The sequence below is a fragment of the Lethenteron reissneri genome, chromosome 9 (genome assembly GCF_015708825.2).
Source record: "Lethenteron reissneri isolate LAM-NWPU_2019-01 chromosome 9, ASM1570882v1, whole genome shotgun sequence".
NCBI lineage: Eukaryota > Metazoa > Chordata > Hyperoartia > Petromyzontiformes > Petromyzontidae > Lethenteron > Lethenteron reissneri.
In genome coordinates, this window is record NC_083787.1 from 7,096,255 (window position 1) to 7,116,395 (window position 20,141).

A 20,141-nucleotide genomic window follows, 5' to 3' on the forward strand; every position below is an offset into this window, starting at 1 on the left:
TAATTAATACGGAAGGATTTTCCGAGTGATTAATTAACACTGTGGGATTTTCTAAAGCCAAACTTTCCATTCTGACGCCCGAATCAATTCCAGCCTCCGCGTTATCACCCGCGCCGGGGCGAGGAACGCGTCTGATGTGATGTTTTATCACGGTGTGTCTGCTCCGGCTGATGGCGGTGGCGAAAGTAGCCTCGCAGAACTCGCAGGAAAGGGCAGGTGCGGCGGGCGGCAGCTTCCCCGCGTGAGCGGAGCGCGCCACATGTTGCCCCGCCGCGGTTCCATTTTCTGAAGGCACCCAGCCGGCGGGGGACGTGGCGGGGGACGTGGCGGGCTCCGCCGCGCGGCCTGTTCTCTTCTCGGCCCTTGTCGCCACGGCGTCCGCCGCCTCTGACGTGCCTGACGAGCGGCGATTGGCATCGCTGGCACTTGAAGGCGCCCCCCCACTGCCGCCCGACGAATCCCTCTCTTCCGGGGCGGCGTCTTTCACGTAAGTCGCCGCTCCGTGCTCGGGGTGGCTCGCCGCCTCCTCGGTGTTCATCTGGATGCCGCCCCTGCCTTTGACCAACTCCTCCGCTCGCTCGGCCTCCGTGCTTTCGCTGCCGTCTTTGATGCCGGCTGCAACGCCTGCTGACCGTTTTTTGTTCGACTGCCACCGCAGAGTATTACTTTCATCATCAGATAAGCCCCGTGGCTTCCTCCGAGATATTGTACACTCATCAAACTGTTGAATGTTTTCCCGCCGAGTTGCCCTCACTGCAGCGTCTATCCGCGGCATCGGCAGGACACAGGTGCTTTCATTACCGCCGCTCGCTGCAGAAGCAGCAGCTGCTGCCGAATTCACAGCTCTGTCATCCCTTGCAGGAAGGCCAGCACTTGCATCACCTGTGTGGTCTTTCAACTCACGGGCCTCATTTTGCGACTCGAGACAATGCTCATCCTCTGTAAGAAGCAGACCCTGCTGTATACTTTGATCGTAATCTTTACAGCTGCTCCTCTCTGCCGCACCTTTATCTTCCACGATAAAACAGACGTCGGTGGATTTTGCCACAATCGACAGAATGCAACCGGAATTGCTTTTTACGCCATCTAGTCTACTCTTATCAAGTCCGTCTACTTTTGGGTTATTCTCAGAGATGTGAGACTCTACGCGATTGTGGCTCTGGCCGATTCGAATTCCAGGATTAATCCCACAGTGGTGAAGGAACTCATTTTGAGATTTGCAGCCCGATTCAATTGTGTGCAATTTTTTCTTTTTTTGACCGTGCACCCTTTTGCCGGTGTTTGCTCCCCTCGAGATGGAAGCGTCGATACCAGAGCTGTCATTTTCAAATTTATTTTCCACGTCACTGTAATCCGGCGTCGCAGCTTCAGCCATTTAAAATGCTGTCGCGAATAACCGCAATTGTTTCCACACTCCCGGGAGAATGCTGGCAGCTCGCATCGTAAAAATCATGAGTGATAATAAGATCTGGTTTTGACATAGTTTCAATGATCGTCTTCTTATCATTATCGTCATTATCTTTGAAATCATCTCTGTGGTCCATGTTTGAAGTGCTGACCTGAAAGCAATTTTCGGTATCTGGGCCAGGATTTTCTTTGCTATCGTCGCCTTTTCCAAAAACCTCCTGCACTCCACACCCCACGCTCTGCTGGAGATGTTCAGCTGATATCTCTGCAGCCCCAGAAGTTGGGGAATATGGCGTTGATGCAAATGGGTTGCCGTAGATTTCAAACATTTGCTCAGACGTCCCAGACTCGCCCGATTGAGTTTCACAAGCATTTATGGGGCTTTTTTCACTCTCACTTTTCGATGCGCACGACGTGAACTTTGGCAAGATCATCTCTGAAAAATCGTTACCTTCATCGCGACCATCAAATGCGTCCTCCTTCATATTTATTCCTCCTTTTTGATTGCACTCCCCTCCATGCATTTCACAGTCCCTGCTATCGGATACAGTGCCACAGAAAGCTGCCGGTAGCAGACATTTTAGGAAGTCATTATCCGCCACATTAGTCGGAGATTCCTGGGGCTCTTCACCAGATGTCTGGCAAGTGTCGCGCTCATCAGATTCGTGCTGGGCACCCGGCGACACACAATCTGAATATTTATTCATGCTGGAAGAATCCGATGAGCTACAAAGTTCGTTTCCAGCCCTCGCGATCGAGTACCGCTCTGCGGGCTTGCTGGGAGATTCTCCGAGATGGCCATCAGATCCTCGTGTGTCGAGTGGCTCCGTTTGATTTTCTGTCTCTCGGCAGCTCGTACCTTTCCCACATAGATAAATTTCTCCCGGCGAACCTTTCGCGTTTTCAAGCTCTTCAAGTGTCGCGGCGCAGCATTCGGCCCGTCCCTTCGCCCCACCCGCTTCACCCGCCGCGTCCCGTTGTTCGCTGGCCCCCGTCACGCCGCTACGGGGCTGGCAATCGGTGGCAGCGTTTGCTAACGCGTCGCTCGACTCCCAGGACCCGCCGTCCGTGCCGAGCGGAATTGCTGCCGGCGAATCGGACGCGCACGGCGAGGTGTCTGCCGCGCCCCGACCATCGCGCGTGTTCGCTCCAGTGAACGGGCTTTCGCTCGTACCTGTGCTGGCTTCGACAGCTGCCTCTAAGAAGAGCTCTGAAAGGGCACTTTCATTTTCTTGTCTCTTCCTGGTGTTATTCAAGCCCGGCTGTTCAGAGGTCAAGTGGCCTGCAGAGTGAAGGGATTTAGAGTGCCAGCCTCCCTCTGATGTCGCTCCTTCCTCAAGCTGCTGCACCGGCTGCGTCACCGTAATCCGCTGGCAAGCGTGCACTTGTTTTCCCTCCTCCGAAATGGGCACGCTCTGTGACGAAAAATCAGAGCGCGCATCCTGCGCTATCGGTGGAGGGCTCAACATTTCATCGTCATTGCAGGGAATGTCTGCCAAGGCTTCGTTCATTTTAACTGCAAACGTCGCCCCGTTGCTTGTGAGCTCATTTAGTTGATGCTGCTGTTGCTGCTGCTGCTGTTGCTGGTGTTGTGTTTCACACGTGAGTGATTGCTCTTCGGGGACCGGCAAATCAAAGTTAACGCCCCTGCAGTCGTGGGCGCCACCGCTCACCTCGTGCGATTCTGCCGTCCGCCCGCTTGAACCCTCCGCGTTGTCCAACGCGAGTTCACATTCGTTCATGTCCCCATCCAATTTCAGGAAACCGTCCGCCCGTTGATTATTGTCAGGCGCATCATCGACCACATTAATGACCGGCAGTTCGTTCAGGAAATATTTCGGGAAATGTTGGTTGGGGCTCGACACGGTTTGGTTTGCGTCGGCGTGCAACCTTTCTGCGCCATCAGAGTCCGCACCGCCGTCGCCGCACGCCGCGACGGACAGCGAGGAGATTTCGCCGAAGATGGAAAAACCCGTGGCGTCATTTCCCCCGAAAAAGTGCTCGTTGCCGTCGGGGTGGAAGTTGTCCGCATCGGAGTGGTTTTCAAACGCGTCCATTAAGCCCCCCGTGCAGCTGTCGTGCATCGCAGCGCTGATTTCTCGCATCTCTAGAGGATCGGCTCCAGCGACATCGGCGCTGGGTGGTGGCACGCTAAGTGCCTCGGCCATGCCGGGCGGAAGGCCTTCGCCGTTTGCGTCCACCTGAGCTGCCGAGGAGTGAAGATTAACGCCGCCGGTCTCCGAAATCGGCGTCACGCGCGACGGGGCTGCTGTTGTCGCGGAGATATCGAAATCGCACAGAGGGCCATCGCCGCTTTCCGAACACGCGGCGGGCGGATCCGATTCGCTCACGCTCACCGACGCACTCGCGTCAATACTTTGGTGGGTTGTTTCACTGTCAGCGCACAATTTGGCAAAAGCTAGCGGTCCGTTATCGTTTTGTTGGTCGTCCGTCAAGGTTACCTGGTCGCACAAGCCCATGCAGGCCTTGTCAGTGACAAATGAGACAAAGTTCTCAAATTCTCTTTGATTATCAAGATCCCTGTCGGCGACGTGCTCTTCCGCTAAGAGAAGTGACTTTTCATTTGCTATCTCGGGAAAGAGCGTGCAATCAAATTCAGGAAGCTGCAAGTCCGAGAGGATGTTTTCCGTGTCAAAGTCCCATCTGTCGTCGTGAGGTACTTCCGAGGTCTCTTTGGTGTGTGGCTCATCGAAATTCACGGTTGATTGCCGGTGGCTCAGCTCTTTACTGTGATCGCCTGCGCCAGTGCCACCATCACGCGTGTGTTGCGATGAAACTGGCAAGCGAGACATATACGGGGTAGACCTGGAAACACTCACTTCAGAAGTGATCCTATCTAAATGCTCCAAATGTACCGGGTCACGCTCTTGTAATTTGCTGTCTCGATCAACACCGTCTGTGAAAAAATTCTCCAACTGGATGAACGGTACATCATTGTCCTTGCCCAATGCCTCTAAACTCTCCTGCACTTTTGCTCCCGTCTCATCGTTAGGAGCAAGTTTGGCCACGGCCCAAACAGAAGGATTGTCATTCTCCGATTTGTTTAACCACATTGAGGTGTCAGGGCAAGAATTAACCTGAGACCCATCTTGAGTTCCCTCGCAATTAACATCTTTGGCACTGGGCTTCCGGCTTGACGCTGGGACATTGGCCTTTTCACCGGTGCGTGCATTACTAGCCTCGTAACAATCCGCTGCAGATTCATCATTCTCTGCGTCATTAATTTGCATCGCTCCTTGTCCGGGCATAAAACCTTTATCTTGCGCGGGCGCTCCGTGAGCGCCTGCCTCATTTCCAAAGCACGTTCTCAGATTTCTCAAACTCACATCGCCCTCAGTGGCAGTTAATGTTGAAATGGAAGCTTCTTCGACAGAGCTCGGAAAAATCTTTTGCCTCCGACCGCCCGTTTCATCACTGTCATAGCACCGCCGACTGACTTGTCCATTTTCATTATTGCCGTCAGAATCGGTGATACATTTACGCGCACCAATCTGCTCAATAGATGTCTCGCATGCCTTGCTGGGACTGTGAAGGTCACTTTCTGAATCGTCCACACTGTGGAAAACATTGCTCTCGCTCTCACTGCCATTCTTGGAAATGCTATATTTTCGGTTCACTTGATTAACATCTTTCGCCGATCTGTGATTGTCCCCGAGCGCTAAAGTCCTCTTGGTTTTTATTCTGTGCAACGCATTCTTTTCCGCAAACAACTCTTCCTCGGAATCGGACACAAAGTCGTACTCACTCTCTCGGGTTTTCTTTGTGCTGCACTCTGAAGTCGCCGGGTCCTTCAGCAACGACTCGCTACGCTTAAACGCTGCGTGTGCTCTCGGCGGTGCGGGCTCTGGCGCGTGCAACAATCCGTTCACAGGAACGCCAAGAGGAGGCCTCTTCTTGTTGTTCGTACCCTTAATCGGATGTTTTTTCGAATGCCTGACGGGAATCGGTTGCGTTCTGTCATCTTTCGAAATGGCCACCGATGATCCTGCGCTCCTGTGTACCTTCAAATCATTTGCACAGCCCGTGTCGCAATAATCTTTCTCGGAATTCTGGCCATCATGCCGTGCTCCGTGTAGTGATGAGACCCTGTAACCCTTGTGCTTGTTTGGAGAAGACCACTTGTAGGACACGTTGCCGGAAGGCTCCGTACAGGATTCCGCGCTGCCGCCTGCATCCCGTTGTCCCGCTCTCCTTGTCGGCTGGTCAATCGATTGGTGTTGCTTGGAGCCTGATTTTTTCGGTTTTCTCTTTTGCTTGAGGGTTTCTATTTTGAGCTTATTCATATCTTTTCCTTTCGCAGGGCTTGCACCGACTTTGGGAACACTTGGCACTTGCATATTGGCACTGTCACATTCCACTGGTGGAGGCAGGGACATTTCTGAAAGACCTTCCACAACCATCTGCTTCTCCACGTGCTGCTTGCCCGGCATAATCTCATCGACGAATGCCTCCACAAAGCTGTTCTCAATGTCGCTGCCATCAAGCTGGTAGCTCAGGCAGTTCAAGGTCTCCAAGATCAAGCTGTCGAGCTTTGCTTCTTCAATCTCAATTTCGCTGGGTGCTGGAGAGCAGAAACTGCTGCCATCCAGCGACAGGCCATTGAGCCTGCCGGCCCCGACATCTTTGTCGCCGTCGTGAATTGACAGCCTGTTTGCGATCGTGCCAAACTTATTGGTCCTGTGAAGAGTTTGGAGACTTTCATGCGGCCGGCAGTGCGGCGCTCCCATCATGCTTTGCTCCGCCTCATCGCTCCGCGGATGAGACGCCCTGTGCGCGACCGCCGCTGCGTTGGCGGACGTCGAGCAGAACTGCCTGTGGTGGAGGCACGCTCCGACGGTGCTGAACTGCTTGTCGCACTGCTTGCACTTGAGCAGCACGTTGAGCTGGTCCAGGTTGGCGCTGCTCAGCGAGCTCAGCAGCTTCTGCTGCGCGGAGTCCTCCGACTCTTCGGCCGAGCCGCCTGGCGCCTTCAGCAGCGGGTGCTCCGCTCCGGGCCACTCGCTCGAAGAGTCGCCCGCCTCGCCCACCTGCCCGCCGCCGTAGGGGGGCTGCAGGTCGAGCACACGTGCGATGTCCGCTCCGCTCGCGCAGCTGTCGGGAAAGTTGGACGACCCCCCGCTGCCGTCGAACGTCGGCACACGCCACTCGTAGCCGGACGGCGGCTGCTTCAGGTTGAACTCCGCGGGCGACGGCGGGCAGCCGTCGTCTGCGCCCGGCGCGGGAGATGAAAACCAGGACATGGCGGGCATGCCCGGGGAGAGCTCGAGCGTGGCCGGGTAGGCGGGCAGGTCGGCGAGGCTGTAGGAGACGCTGTTCTTGGACGAGGGCGGCGGGTGTGCCTCGTCGCACAGCATCCACGGTAGCTGTTGGTTGGTTATGGACGCGATGTCGACGGCGGCAGAGTAATGTTTAAAAACGTCCGATACCTTGTGGTTGTTGTGCGGCTTTGAAAGTCCATAGTTTGTAGGGTGTGCCCACTGCTTGTTGTCTTTTCTGGAAGTGGAAGAAGGGGGGACGAACACCTGCTGCTTGCAAATTTGGTTCGCCGAGTCTGTCCTGAGTGGCAGACCCGCTAAGCTGTTGGCGTGGTGCACGTTTGGCCTCGTGTAGGGAGGCAGAACGTCGTACTTGGACATGTGTTGATGGTGCAGAATTTCGGGCGGCTCATTGCCATGTGGATCCATCGCTAAAAACGACATTTCCTGGTAAGATGCGAAGTCCTGCGATGCACCATTCACATTTGCCCGAGCAGTAGTCGTCTTCATAGCCTGAGATCCGTTTGCCATAGTCAGCTGCGGGTTCTTGAGTTCAATGATCGATTGTCTTTGAGGCAGGGGATGAGAAGCAGATCCACCTGTGCTGCCCTTCCACAGAGGGGGCCCTACGTACACTGTTGCCACGTGAACACCGGGGGTCTGGGACCTCTGCATGTGCCACAGGTCATGCTCCGCGGGGCTGCTCTCCAGTGCCGCGCTATCTGTACAAGTCACGGGACTTGTCGCTAAAGAGATTTGTGAGTCGCAAGCGTTCGTGGGTGCTTGTTGCTGTGAATGCAAGTGGTGGCTGTTTCCCCGGCTGTGTTGCTGGTAGTTATGGTTTGGCTTCACGAGAGTCGCACTGCTGAAACGTTTTTGCGCGTGAATAGTAGCGTTCGATTTGTAGCTGCAGATCGCGTCGTCGGCAAGGAGAAACGATGGATCGGACGCCAGGACTTGCTGGAGGCTCGCCGCGCATTGATTTTGGACATTGTTTAAATACTTCTCCTGGCCGTGCGTATGCAGGACGTCGCCTTCATTTGTTCGAGGTTTCATTGCGAAATGCTTGTCCGCGGCGTGATTCAACAGAGACTGTCCGCAAGACTGCACCCCAAAGTTCTGGCCTGAAGACGGGCGATAAAAATGATGCGTTTGCTGCATTTGTGCTATTGGTAATTGCAACTGCTGCTGCTGCTGCAGCCCAGCATCAGCTGAAGTCCCATAGCAGGTGTCATTCTCCTGCTGAAAGTGCTGGGCCCGTTTTACGAACGCCGGCGGAGAGGAGAGGAGGAGGCCCTTCCCGTCGCTGTCCTCGTGCGACTGCGCAGCGCCTTCGCCCGCGTCACGAATCCTCTGTGGCTGGGACGCGGACTTCTGCTGTGGGTAAGCGATGCCGATGGTGAGGCTCCCCTTGGTTCCGTACGAGCTGGGCCGACCCCCCTTGCCGAAGCGCTTGAACTTCTCCCGCCCCCTGTGCTTGCCGCTGGGCGAGCGTGCGGGCGAGCGGCTCACTCCCCATCCCTTCATCTCTTGGCATCCCGACGTGAGCCTTGAGCCTGCGCCGCTGCCGCCACTACCACCGCCCGGCACGAGCCCGAACTTCCGCGCCTGCTGCGGTCGAATGATGGCTTCCCGCTGGTGCGTGTATCCTGCCGCAACTGCCGCAGCCGCCGCCGCCGATGTTGCCGATGCAGTGGCCGACGGGTCCCTGGTAAAGGCGCCGTCGTCCAGAGTGGCGCTGAAACTCGGAGGGGGGCCGGCATGGCCGCGGCCCATCTCTTGTTGATATGACGCTGCGTCGCCCTGCTTGTAAACACTGCACGCATGTTGACCTGGATCCGTCATGATACGCCGGGGGCGGTGCACTCCGCTGCAGCGGGCTAATTAGGAGTCATGTCCAAATAGTCCTGCGAGGTGGAGCCCGTGCTCTAAGGGGCCATCATAGCAGGTAATTATAGCGAAGGTGGCCACAGGCTGCAGGTACATTTGAGAGGGATGTGCCGTTAACCATCAGCGATGCATCTGTGAATGAATGAAAAAGACACACACATATATATGTTATTAGCATTAAGTACACACAGTCAATCATCCATTTGCATCTATTATTTTCAATACAAATATGAATTGTTCAGACGTTATAACAGGACATTCTTGAAAGGGTCTTGTCACTTATTTCAACTTGTCTCCACCATAGAAATGTGGAGTTGCCTCTGCTGGCTTTGGGCCACCAATGGAGATGAGAATTCCCAATGATCATCAAGCAGGGAGACACTTAGACCTATGACTGAATCGCAATTTACGGATAAAGATTATTTTCATAGAACCAAAATTTAAAAAAGTCAACATTTCTCGCTGCTCAAACGAGCATTAGACGGTTCTCATCTCCGTCAGCGACCAGGAGTCTGTGCTGAAATTATATATACCTATGGCAGGTGCCATTCTCTTTCCTTGGCAGGCACTCTTATATGTGTGGATTGGATTAATCATTGCACTATAAGCTCAAGCATTCACGCATATTGGGAAAGTTTTATGGATGATGAATGAATCTCATGAAATAATTTGTTCCTACATTCGAGCGATTGCGGTAAAATACCATTATTTATGAGATTATGAATTGCTAAACAACATTATTTCCCGACGAACACATGCATCTTTCGCGTGTGGAAATAAATAATTAACACCGGAATGGGGATTAGGGGGTGTGGGTGGCGAATGAAGCATCATTGCCCTTTGAAAATTTGAAAAATCAATTTGATTCCATGGATTTCACAACTAAAGACTAAAACAAAGGGAATGTAGCGCGCATTTTAAAGTGGCCCACAGCACTCCTCCCTGACTCTCAACCCCCATCCGCAGCACACGCACACATTCCACTAATGTGTGCAGTGCGCGGTACAATACAGCGAGTCCCCTAGCTGCGCGATATTAACCTGCAATAACCGCATTAATGCGAGAACAAATCGGTGAATGGCGGTAGTGTCCTCATCTACAAAGTAGCCATCTGCCGCTTAGCGCTCCGAAAAACTTGGAACGTGCGAGCGAGCCACTCGCAAGGGAGAGCTTGATTTTAAATCAGGCATTGCGAGCAATCAACGCTCCACGCCTTTAATTGCCGAGCCTCGCTGCCGGAGCACGGAGCCAAAAAGCGCGCATCGCGACCCGGTATCAAACCCACTTCGCGCGCCGCAATCATCGGAGGCTTTGCCAGCAGCGTCTTGGATACGGGGGGGGGGCGTAAATTGCAATTAATCAAGGTACATTGATTTTACCAACAGCGTCGAGTTTTCAGGTGCAATTTTACCGCGATGTTGCACGTACTAATGCCACGTCTGAATTTGCTATGATTTCTGAACCGGCAAAAGTGCCAGTTATGTTGCAGGTTTGCCTAATGGAACATAATAAACATGCTATGAGCAGCATGATTCATTACCACTAATTAGAGGCTTTGCCATCTGCAGTGTCACACCTGGGAGAGATTTGGCTTCAAATTGCAATGCTTTGAATCACATTTTGGAACAAAAAAAATTAAGAAATAAAATCCCCAAAAACTCGGCGAATCATCTCCCTGCTAACGAAAAATAAATAAATAAATAAGCAAAACAGCAGTCGCTCAAATGCATTTTGCATTTAAACTGTAGAAAATTTGGCAGTCAAATTCCAGCAAAGAGCTGTTTTTTTTATACAGTATGGCTTGTTTACCTGTCACAAGCATCTGTGCCTGGTCAAGTTACATGAAATCAAATCCTTGAATTATAGATGATTTCTAAGCCAGATGTTAGCTAAAATCTAGAACTGGTGGCTCTTACATTAACTTTTTAAATTCCACGGGAAAAAAAACGGTGAAGGTAAGAGATACAAAATATCTTGTCCGTTTTATATATAAATAAAAATGAATTATGCTGATGACCATAATAAAAATGCAAATTTAAGAATATTCTCCCTACTTGCTATGTATGACAGATGTCTTGCCAATAGTCATGTGACTTCCAACAACAACAAAAGTTTCTCTTTCCTCCCTCTGATGTAAACCCTGCAACCGCCAAAGAATGCATGCCTTGCGTTGCCAAAAACAGCTTGCGTAGATTTTTTGTTGTTAATAAATGTATTACCTAAGTAGAATTTCTCTCTCTCGTTCTCTCAGTCTCTCCCCCTTTGGACAGCTTTGTATGCAGAAATGGCCATTGTGGTTGAGGGCTGCACCAAAATTTTTCAATCAGACAAGTGTCAAGCTGCTTCTATGAGATTAAGCGGGCTTGCCGGGCGATTCGAAGGAAAGGCGTTTGCGTGATTAGAAATGTGAGCAGAAACCGGCGACGATACGCATCTAAATGCAAGGGTGTGTTTACCACTCAAGCGCGCTCGCCATTCGAGCTGGCCGGCTGCACGAAGAACAAAACGACGGCAAACGTCGCTTATGTCCACCCGATGGGGATGACGTTTGCATGGGAAGGCGATGGATAACGAGGAGATGGTAGAATGCTTCTGGTGGTGGTGGAGGAGGAGGAGAGGGAACAGAGGACAGAGGAGGAGTGGCGATGTTTGGCGTAAAGTGGGGGGGGGGGGGGGGGGGTAGAGAAAGCTGATTTTTTTTTAAAACAAAAGCCACACATGCCTCATTTGCATTTTTAATTCCAGAAAATTAATTAAAAAGTGTTTCAGCATTTGTGGTTATCGCGGTTCTCCACTGCCCACTCAGCGGTAGTCTAAACCCGGCGTGTCTTTGAACTTCAGCTAATTGTTAAGGTCGCTGGGATGGTGTCAGTGCGGCTGGCTTGATGTTTTTTTTTTCTCGAGCAAACAATGGGGCAGCTGTGAAGGCGGTTCTGATTACCGCCGGCTAATGAGGGGTATTTATTTCCAAGGCCACCCCTATCGGCTCTGGCAGATTCAGGCTCCAAGTCCCTTTGCAGGGGCGCGCACACGCATGCATACGCACACGCGCCAACACACGCGTGAAAACCCTACCAATTCCATCCGTCCTCACCAGCCACACACAAGCGCAATCCTGCACCCTTTTTCTTTTTGTTTCAGTTCGCCTCTTCATCTTTTTCAAATGAACGCCTGCTTAATCCATATTCAGTCTTACTCGTGTTAAAATACTGGATTAGATTAGTGGCTCCCAGCTCCTGTGATGAATTGTGATAAAAGACGTGCAATCTGAAAACGCACACGTCGAGTTATATCACTGGCAACAAAAAAAACGCGTTCTCGCAAAAGCTGCCGAGGATTCCAAACCGGTGGCCGAACCGCCACACTACCAATGTGACATTTTTGTTAAATTTTTTTTTTAAATAAAATGTCAATTTTACAATTAGAAAACATCCAAGTAAAAATTTCACGTCTTTTCCGTCATGTGTTCCCTAAATTAAGAGCGATATTCTGTACGCACGCGGGAAGGCCATTGGCTTTTGGACGACAGCGATAAATAAAGCAACCTGCGATTGATCAAAACCCATCGTGAACTTACACCCGTAGCCCTACAGCGCCAATGATAACCAGCGCAAACATTCACGCATTCGATAACTGTGTCCAAATATCGATTTCATTTAGTCTGTCACTTTTCCCTGGAATCACCACATTCTATGCCAAGGGGGGGAGAAAAAAAGGAGGGTGGATAATGGATGGGTGGGGAGGGGGAAAAGTAGGGGAAAAAATAAAGAAAAATAACATTATTGCCACCATGGATGCTTATACGGCAGGCTCAGATTAGAGGCGTGTGGCAGTGCAGAGATAAAATATAATATGTAATTAACAGTGCGGGGTTTTGGGCCGAGCCCATTGAAATGCAAGTTTTGAAATGCACTGCCACGCCAGGCCTGTGTTTACGGCGAGATAACTGGAGTCTATTTGTTTGTGCCGTTTGCGTAAACACGAGTTTCGTCTCGCCTGCGCCCGCCGCCTGTGCCCAATGTCCCATCAAGCCTCGGCGTCCGTCCCCCTCTTGCCGATTATTTCTTTTTTTTTTTACACGTGAATAAATAAGTCGATAAGTAGAGGGCAAAGAAGGAAATGAATAAAGTACGTGGATTATTTAACTACCCACCCCCCCACGCCCCCCCCCCCATAATCAATTGTCAATGCGCACATGATTTCTATTGTGCAAACAGAATTTTACGTTGCCATATCGCGGGACCGTAGATTTACAGCATTCCTGCGCATTCATAACTTTCAAGTTTTACGAGTGCTTGTCTTTGTTGCGCGCAGTGTAGCTGTAAAGTTGGGCTGTCATCTGAGACGGTTAACATTGCCCCCGAGATAAGTTTTGCGCACACAAACAAGCAGAGAAGGTGGCACAAGAAATTAGGGCAAGTACAGCTCTACTGTCTCTGACCAATTAACTGCATTGGTGGCCAATTAACTGCATTGGTAACCAACAAGCACTCTTCATCAGGTGCTCATTAGAGGCTTAGATGACTTATGCGAGGCTCAGCGCAGGTTCGGATTTACAGTTCAAGCTGAATTGCAACATGCCCTAGCGATGAACCTGGGTCACTGGGATTCTAATGCAGTGTGAACCTAAACATGAACAGCATACGCTACATACACGTGGTCTGGATACTGAAGGGAGCGTTGAAGCAGTGTTCATCTCTACGTGCAGCCCAAAACCAGCGGTGGAAATTCCAACATCCCGATGTTGGGGAACAGCTCCTATGTAGGATAACCATTGATTTAAAAAAAACGTGGTAATAATTGTACCAACTCCAAAAGGATGATGGGCTGAATTTGTAACCTTGTGCTTGTGAGTTGCATGCCCCGATCACGGTACCCCAGCCAGACATGGCTTTACACATACAACACTTATACATGAGGGCTTTGATCCCAGTTTCCAGATCAATCTGAATAAACCGAAAATCTGGCCGAGATAGGACATTTCAGATGGTTCAAATAGATTCGAATTCATACGAATATGTGATGCCACTTGCATGGCATCACTTCCGTGCCTTTTCTGCCAAAAGTCTCTTTCACGTGATGTGATTGTGACCGATATTTGACATCGCGTTTCCTTTAATTATTGAAATATTGAAATGTTTACGGTAAAATCATTGTCTTACTGATGGGGCGTCACGTACAAAATTGCAATTTAATTATGCATATTGAAAACGTATTCGAGTGATTACATCTGGCGTATAAACAATGAAAGACACAAACATCGTATACATTCAAGTCTGAAAATATTAAATCAAATTGTAAATTGGGTCCTAAAAGTAAAACTAAATCTGATACCCCGAAAAATGTAATCTGCAACTCATCCCTAGTACAGTGTAGTACAGTGCATGTATAATACGTAATTACTTTTTCAGAGTTTGCACATCGTAACATGCACACGTACCCTGTTAAATTCGATTTCAATGCTGCAATTGCTTGAATCTGCACTGTGCCAAAAGTAGGAAACATGAAACGGGGTGGCGCGCTCACAAATATAATTTCTAGAATTTTTTGTTTGTTAACACTCGGAATCATTTTCAGATTGAAATCTGTGCATCCTCCGCGTCATTTCGCCGTCGCCTACAAAGGGTGTGCAGCTGGCATGGGCAGGAACGATGTTATTGTGGCGGCTTTGTGTATCTGAAGCCTGTGTAATGTTACGTCGAGTCCAGAAGAGAGAGGAAGCCGCTGAGAGTGTTTCTGCATGGCCAGACAGAGGGACAGAGACGAAGAGGCGAAGGCAGAGACAAAGACAACGAGAGACACCGACAAACGAAAGTAAACAAAAGGACGCACAGACGGACGGACGGACAAGGACGATAGAGAAATAGCGACATACTGATGGACAAAGATAAAATATAGACAGAGAGAGAGAGAGAACAGGGAGACCCGGTGACAACAGCCAGGGTTTTATATGGACAGATGGACCGATAGAGATAAAGACACAAAGAGACACACTGAGGGATGGACTGACAGACAGACAAAAGACATGCAAACATACTCTCACGTACAGAACGACAGAAAACACAGGCAAAAAAAAGACAGAGAGAGAGACAAAGGAGAGCATAGAGATGGGCCAAATGTAAGATACAGAGACACAGAAGAGGAGACAAAGACACACAGACAAATTAGACAACGGAAGATGGAGAGGTTAGATGCTAGATGCATAAGAGACGGACGAGTGACAGGTACAACGAGAACAGACAGAGATCCGAGTCAAGGCACAGAAACCGAAACATTCCTTAGTTGACCACATTACCACCCATTTATTCCCGTGTAACAGGAATTCATAAGAAATATAAGTCTTCAGTTACTCACCTGTGAGTCTATACTTTTCTCTTACGAGGCCCCTTGGGAAACTTTACACTTACGCTTTTGAGTCATATCTGTGCCCCTGGGTAATCGTGCAGGCCCTGAAATGACTATGCACACGCTAAAAGGCAGGACTCCATAGCACACTTACTCTTGCGGATTACCATCGACACTGGTAAAGTGTGCTCATTTCCTCCGTAGACGATGATCGTGATAAAATCATTAGAAATCCTAGCAGAGGACCGCCACACATAAATCCTCCACTTAACCATTTGACTACTGCAAATGCATCGTCCCCTATCGAGGGAGGGCCCACATTAAGTTCAATAAAATGCACTAATCGTAGTCCTTTTAATCAACAACAACGAAAAAGGGTGTCCCTTTAATTAACGGGAACGCTGCCATGGGCGTAGTGGAATGACACGCGTGGACTTTGCGATACAGAAGTCGCCGGTTGGATTCGGCATCCGGGGCGCGGCGTTTGAAACAAAAGGAGCGAGCTTCTGAAATCGCGGCATCGTTCTCGTAGAACTTTCACCACTCGCTCACAGTTGTCAACACAGATGAGCGCTGCTCCAACCCATGAGAACCAATAGAGATATAGCGTTTATGTGCATCGTGTACTTATATATAGAACCAGAAAAATAAAAGACAAAAAGGGTAAAACGACGTCAAGATTGTACTCAACCCAGTCAAATGTGCAACATTGGCCCGACGTCGGGACAATGTCGCACGTTTTACTGGGTAGTTGTGCTCTTTTATATGTCCCGATATTGATGATGGGCTGAGTCGACGCCACCCCCCCAATGGGTTTGATACCCCACGACTTTCTCATTGGGCCTCGAGTACATTTTCCTTGGCACTGCAGCACTCAGTCGGTTGTAACGGCGATGATGATGACGATGATGATGAGGATGATCGCGATGATGATGATGGTGTGTGCGGGTGGATAAAGCGTGCGTCGAAGACACGTGGCGGCGATGTGCCTCGTGTGCGGGAGCGTCACGGGTCTTTAAAAAAGAAAATCCGCGAGTTAATAGAGAGCGGCGTTTGTTGATACTGTGCCCGCAATATATTGTTATGGCAGCTGAGATGGGGTCATGAGGGGGTCAACCTTGAACTTTAGAGGCGATGGCTCCTTGGGGATTAAGTCAGCGTGTGTCTGCGTGCGTGTGTGTATGTATGTCGTGTGGAGCAGTAGTGTAGCTGTTTAACACACTGCGCTACGAATCCAGAGATCCGAGTTTAATTCTCACTCACGGTTCGTGGCCTCCCCTTTGGTCGACTCAGCCTCAAATGAGTACCTGGTGTGGTGTGTAAACATAGCTACTAGGGAGACAAAGACGGCCGGGCGTGGTGTTGGCCATCCACCGCCTCGCGTGTCACGCCGGCCTTCATAGGTGCTCCCTAACAACACTTGCCCCAACAGTCTGTTAAGGCTACATGGGTGTTTTTGTCTTTGTGTATGTAGTGGGGAGTGGTCGTGTAGTGGTTAGCGAACTGCGCTACAAAACCGCTGACTCGAATTCAACTCCTGCTCACGACCAATTATAGTGGCGATCATTTTAACACGATTCTGGGCCTCCACTAGGTAGACTCAGCCTAAAACGAGCATCTGATGTGGGCGTGTGAACTGTAGCACTGGGGAAACAAAGGTGGCTGGGCATAGTTATTCCCACACCATCCATTCACACTCTCTAACAGCCCTTGCCCCAACAGTCTGTATTGCTATCGCGGGATCTTGATGTTTATCACACTCAAGCCAATTCACGTGCAAATAATGTAACGTGTATATCGCCTTGTGGGTACTCAACTGTGGTCGTCTCCTGAAGAGCAAGCGGCCTGCACAGCTCTTTGTCGATATACTGCTCGACAAAGTTCAATCTACGGCAATGTGAAATTTTCACCACTGGCTCAGAGCCGCCAACGTGCCGCTACAAATCATGAGAACCAACAGAGATGCATTATGCATGTGCATCATGCACATCGGCTATTCCAGAGCCAGTTCGGCGATCACCCGCCACTGGTATTTGCCGTGGCTGGAAACTGACCTCACGTCGCTGGGTTCATCGCGCAGTGTGCTCACCACTGTGCAACCACTCTACCCCAGCCTCCCACCACAGAATCGTGGAATTCCCACCAATGGAGATGAGCACCATCCCATGGAAAGCCTATTTGAACAAAGAGACACCTTCACGTCCACTTTCGTACTTACAGCATGCGTATCAATGTATTCAACTGCGTATTTACAATCTAGTCCGCCCTCTATTGACACACCATTGCTTGGTGTCCTATAGAGCTGTCGTCTCAGTTTCCTGAATCCCAGCCTCCAGGAACTCAGACCCAGGACACGAGGCATCACCAAATTCTTGCGGCTTCACATGTGAAGAGAGCTGTTTATTCTCCCTCCATACCGCGTCTCCCGCCGCCGTTAGAGGTATGAGTTATGAGCGGTTCCCAGCGTATTCGCTGTTTCCTTTTGTCAGCAACCAACCACGTTTGAGATCCGTAAGTCATCCTTGCCAACAAGCAATGATTGAATGCATTCCTTCCTTGGCTCATTGGCATTTGGCTCTTAATGATAAGAGTTCACTTTTCCCAAGAGCACTGCATCCTGCTCCCGCTATCTTTATTCTATCAGTGCGCTCATAATCCATCTTGAATTGGGGGCTCGCTAGATACACACCATCTCTTGTTTTCAACGAGAAATGATGGAGCTCTCGTTTACATGGGCATCATAGGCAGTGCGGTGTCTGGGATTTACGTCCAGGTTACAGTCAAAGTCAAGTCAAAGAACCTCCCTGCTTAAGCAAGCATCAGAGCGGTGCTCATCTCTGTGGGTGGCCATCGTGGGTCAATGGTAGATATTCCACATTGCCGTGGTGGTGGCCAGTCTATTCAATGGATGACCATTGTTGACGTCCAATAAAGTAGTACTCGTTTTATCGACCATTGAGAGATGATGGGCTAGGTCAACCCACGAACAGGACTCAACCTCAAAGCCTTCCGATTGTGAGTTCTCTGCCTACACGGGAAGGGTTAGTGAGGTTAAGTGTCGAGGATACGTGATTAGGGTGGAGGTTAATATTTCATTGGCTAGGCTAGGTCATTTGATAGCACAGTAAGCTTATAATTGTCCTTATTTGAGGGCAACTATTATCATGAATGGTAATGTTTTACTGTCATCATCATCATCCATAACATGTTTTCATTATCATCATTATCATCATCAGCTCTATCATCAATAGCAACAATTATGCAATCATCATTGCATACAGTTTCATTGTCATCAACAAACAACGCAATAATTTATCATCCCTATTCCGGTGGCGGCGATGATGATGATAATCATCCTCACCATCCATCTGGTGTAGGTAAAATGAGTACCACCCTGGTGAGGCTGCACCACTCAATGGGAAACCGACGCTTGTTGTTGTCGTCGAGACAGACTGGTCTCTGCCATGGCAACGTGGAATTTCCACCACCGGCTGAACACCACCAACGGATAGGAGAGCGTCGCCCGATGGCCTCGCGACGACGTCCAGCAATGTTGCAATTAAGCACCAGCTGAGGGATCAAGGTGACCATTCTCACTACAGCCACACAAATATCTTTTTGCCAATGCCCCTGTCCATTGGTAAACATGTTATGCACATCTGCTATGCATTACCATTAACTCATTGGATATGCAATTGTGGCTGAACCTTTTCAATGGCTCGGGAGCGCAGGACAATGCGTCGATGGTGACTTTCCTTGTTTTTTTGTGTTTTTCCTGTAATTACCGCCCGCGTTTTTTTTTTTTGCAATAAGCATAAATCTCTGGCCAAATCGATTCAGCCTTCACACTTATAATGGTAACGTTGTGCAGTGAATGCGATTGTAAATGCACACTGTGTGATGCAGTGTTATGATTTTCAATTGTTGCCACATTCGCCCGTTCCTTTGTTCGTCTCCGTGTTGTAGACGTGTGTTTCCGTTTGCCTCCGTTTAGATTTATTTTTAGATTGCTGCAAGGGCCAGGTACAATAGGGGACTGTTCCATGCGATGATTCAAACGGAGGGCCCCATGCTAAAATGATAATAATGTCGATAGAAACACAACTACTGCAATACTTTAATTGTTTTTTTTGCTTGCTATAAATTAAGGATGTTAGCAAATAAGGGAATTGAAGCAAAGCAAAACAAAGTTTGAAGGACGAGAAAAGTTTTAATTTAAATAACAAGCCTAGATTATCTGTTAACTGTGTGGTTTTTACAATTACTGTTTTGTTTTTAGGTTTATGGAGCATTATATAAGCTCCACGTATCAATGTATTTATAAATGCATGGGAACAGGTATTTTGTCTGGATGGATTGCACTTCAGAAGAATGAAAAAAATCCATAAATGCTGGACGCATACAAAAGAGAGCACATTTTGCATTGCTATGAATACAACGGCATTTGCCGTTCGGCTCAAATGAACATTTGGGGGACATATCTTTGGTAGCTTCAAGGTTGTGGTGCAAATTCCACATTCCCCGAGGAATGATGGGCTGGGTCAACCCCTGACTGGGACTTCAACTCATGCGCTCATGATCTTTCAATCCTGAGTCAAGTAATACATTATCGATACTCTTATTAATAACGTTAATATTGTAATATAAGCCTTGCAGTGTGCCCCCCGCCCCCAAGTTAAATTTCCATTCCTTCAGCTCCATGAGCAGGTGACGATTAGCTATGTGGGTTCAACCATTGTCTACATGTTGACAAGGACATTCTAAGGCTCTGAATGTAATGGCAATCAGGCACACATCGATCACACAATGAACATGTTCCGTCATAATCAATTAAAGTTTGATGCTGTAGAACATACTAACTCTATTCTCCAGGTCATGAGAAAGTAAAACATATTCTTGGGTTTTTCGGTAAAGTCACGTAGCTAAAACATTAAAATTAATTAAAGTAAAATAAAATAAAAATCATGACGTTTCGGAGGCAACATAAGTCTCCGAAACGTCGTGATTTTTTATTTTATTTTACTTTTATTAATTTTAATGTTTTACCTACGTTACTTTACCGAAAAAACCTAAGAATATCAATTCCTTGCAGTCACGAAAGCTTCAAATCTAGAATTAAAGTAAAACATACCCAACACAACTTTTGGGTGATTCTGAAAACAAGTATAAGGGCGTTTTATAATGAGAAGAATGCAGTACTGTGGAGAGCCATCTACGAGGAGG

At 49.1% G+C, this 20,141-nt stretch overlaps 1 protein-coding gene across 4 annotated transcripts in view; it reads right to left on the minus strand.

Annotated features, from left to right (window-relative positions):
- Positions 1-1,363: 1,363 nt before the first annotated feature.
- The window catches only part of LOC133340502 (uncharacterized), a 145,147-nt gene continuing 126,369 nt past the window's right edge, over positions 1,364-20,141 (minus strand). For all 4 annotated transcript variants that reach the window (XM_061548805.1, XM_061548807.1, XM_061548806.1 and 1 more), the window contains exon 3: positions 1,364-8,705. In XM_061548805.1, the coding sequence (XP_061404789.1) occupies positions 1,368-8,528 (7,161 nt within the window). In that variant the 5' untranslated portion in view covers positions 8,529-8,705 and the 3' untranslated portion in view covers positions 1,364-1,367. The remainder of the gene's footprint in view (positions 8,706-20,141) is intronic.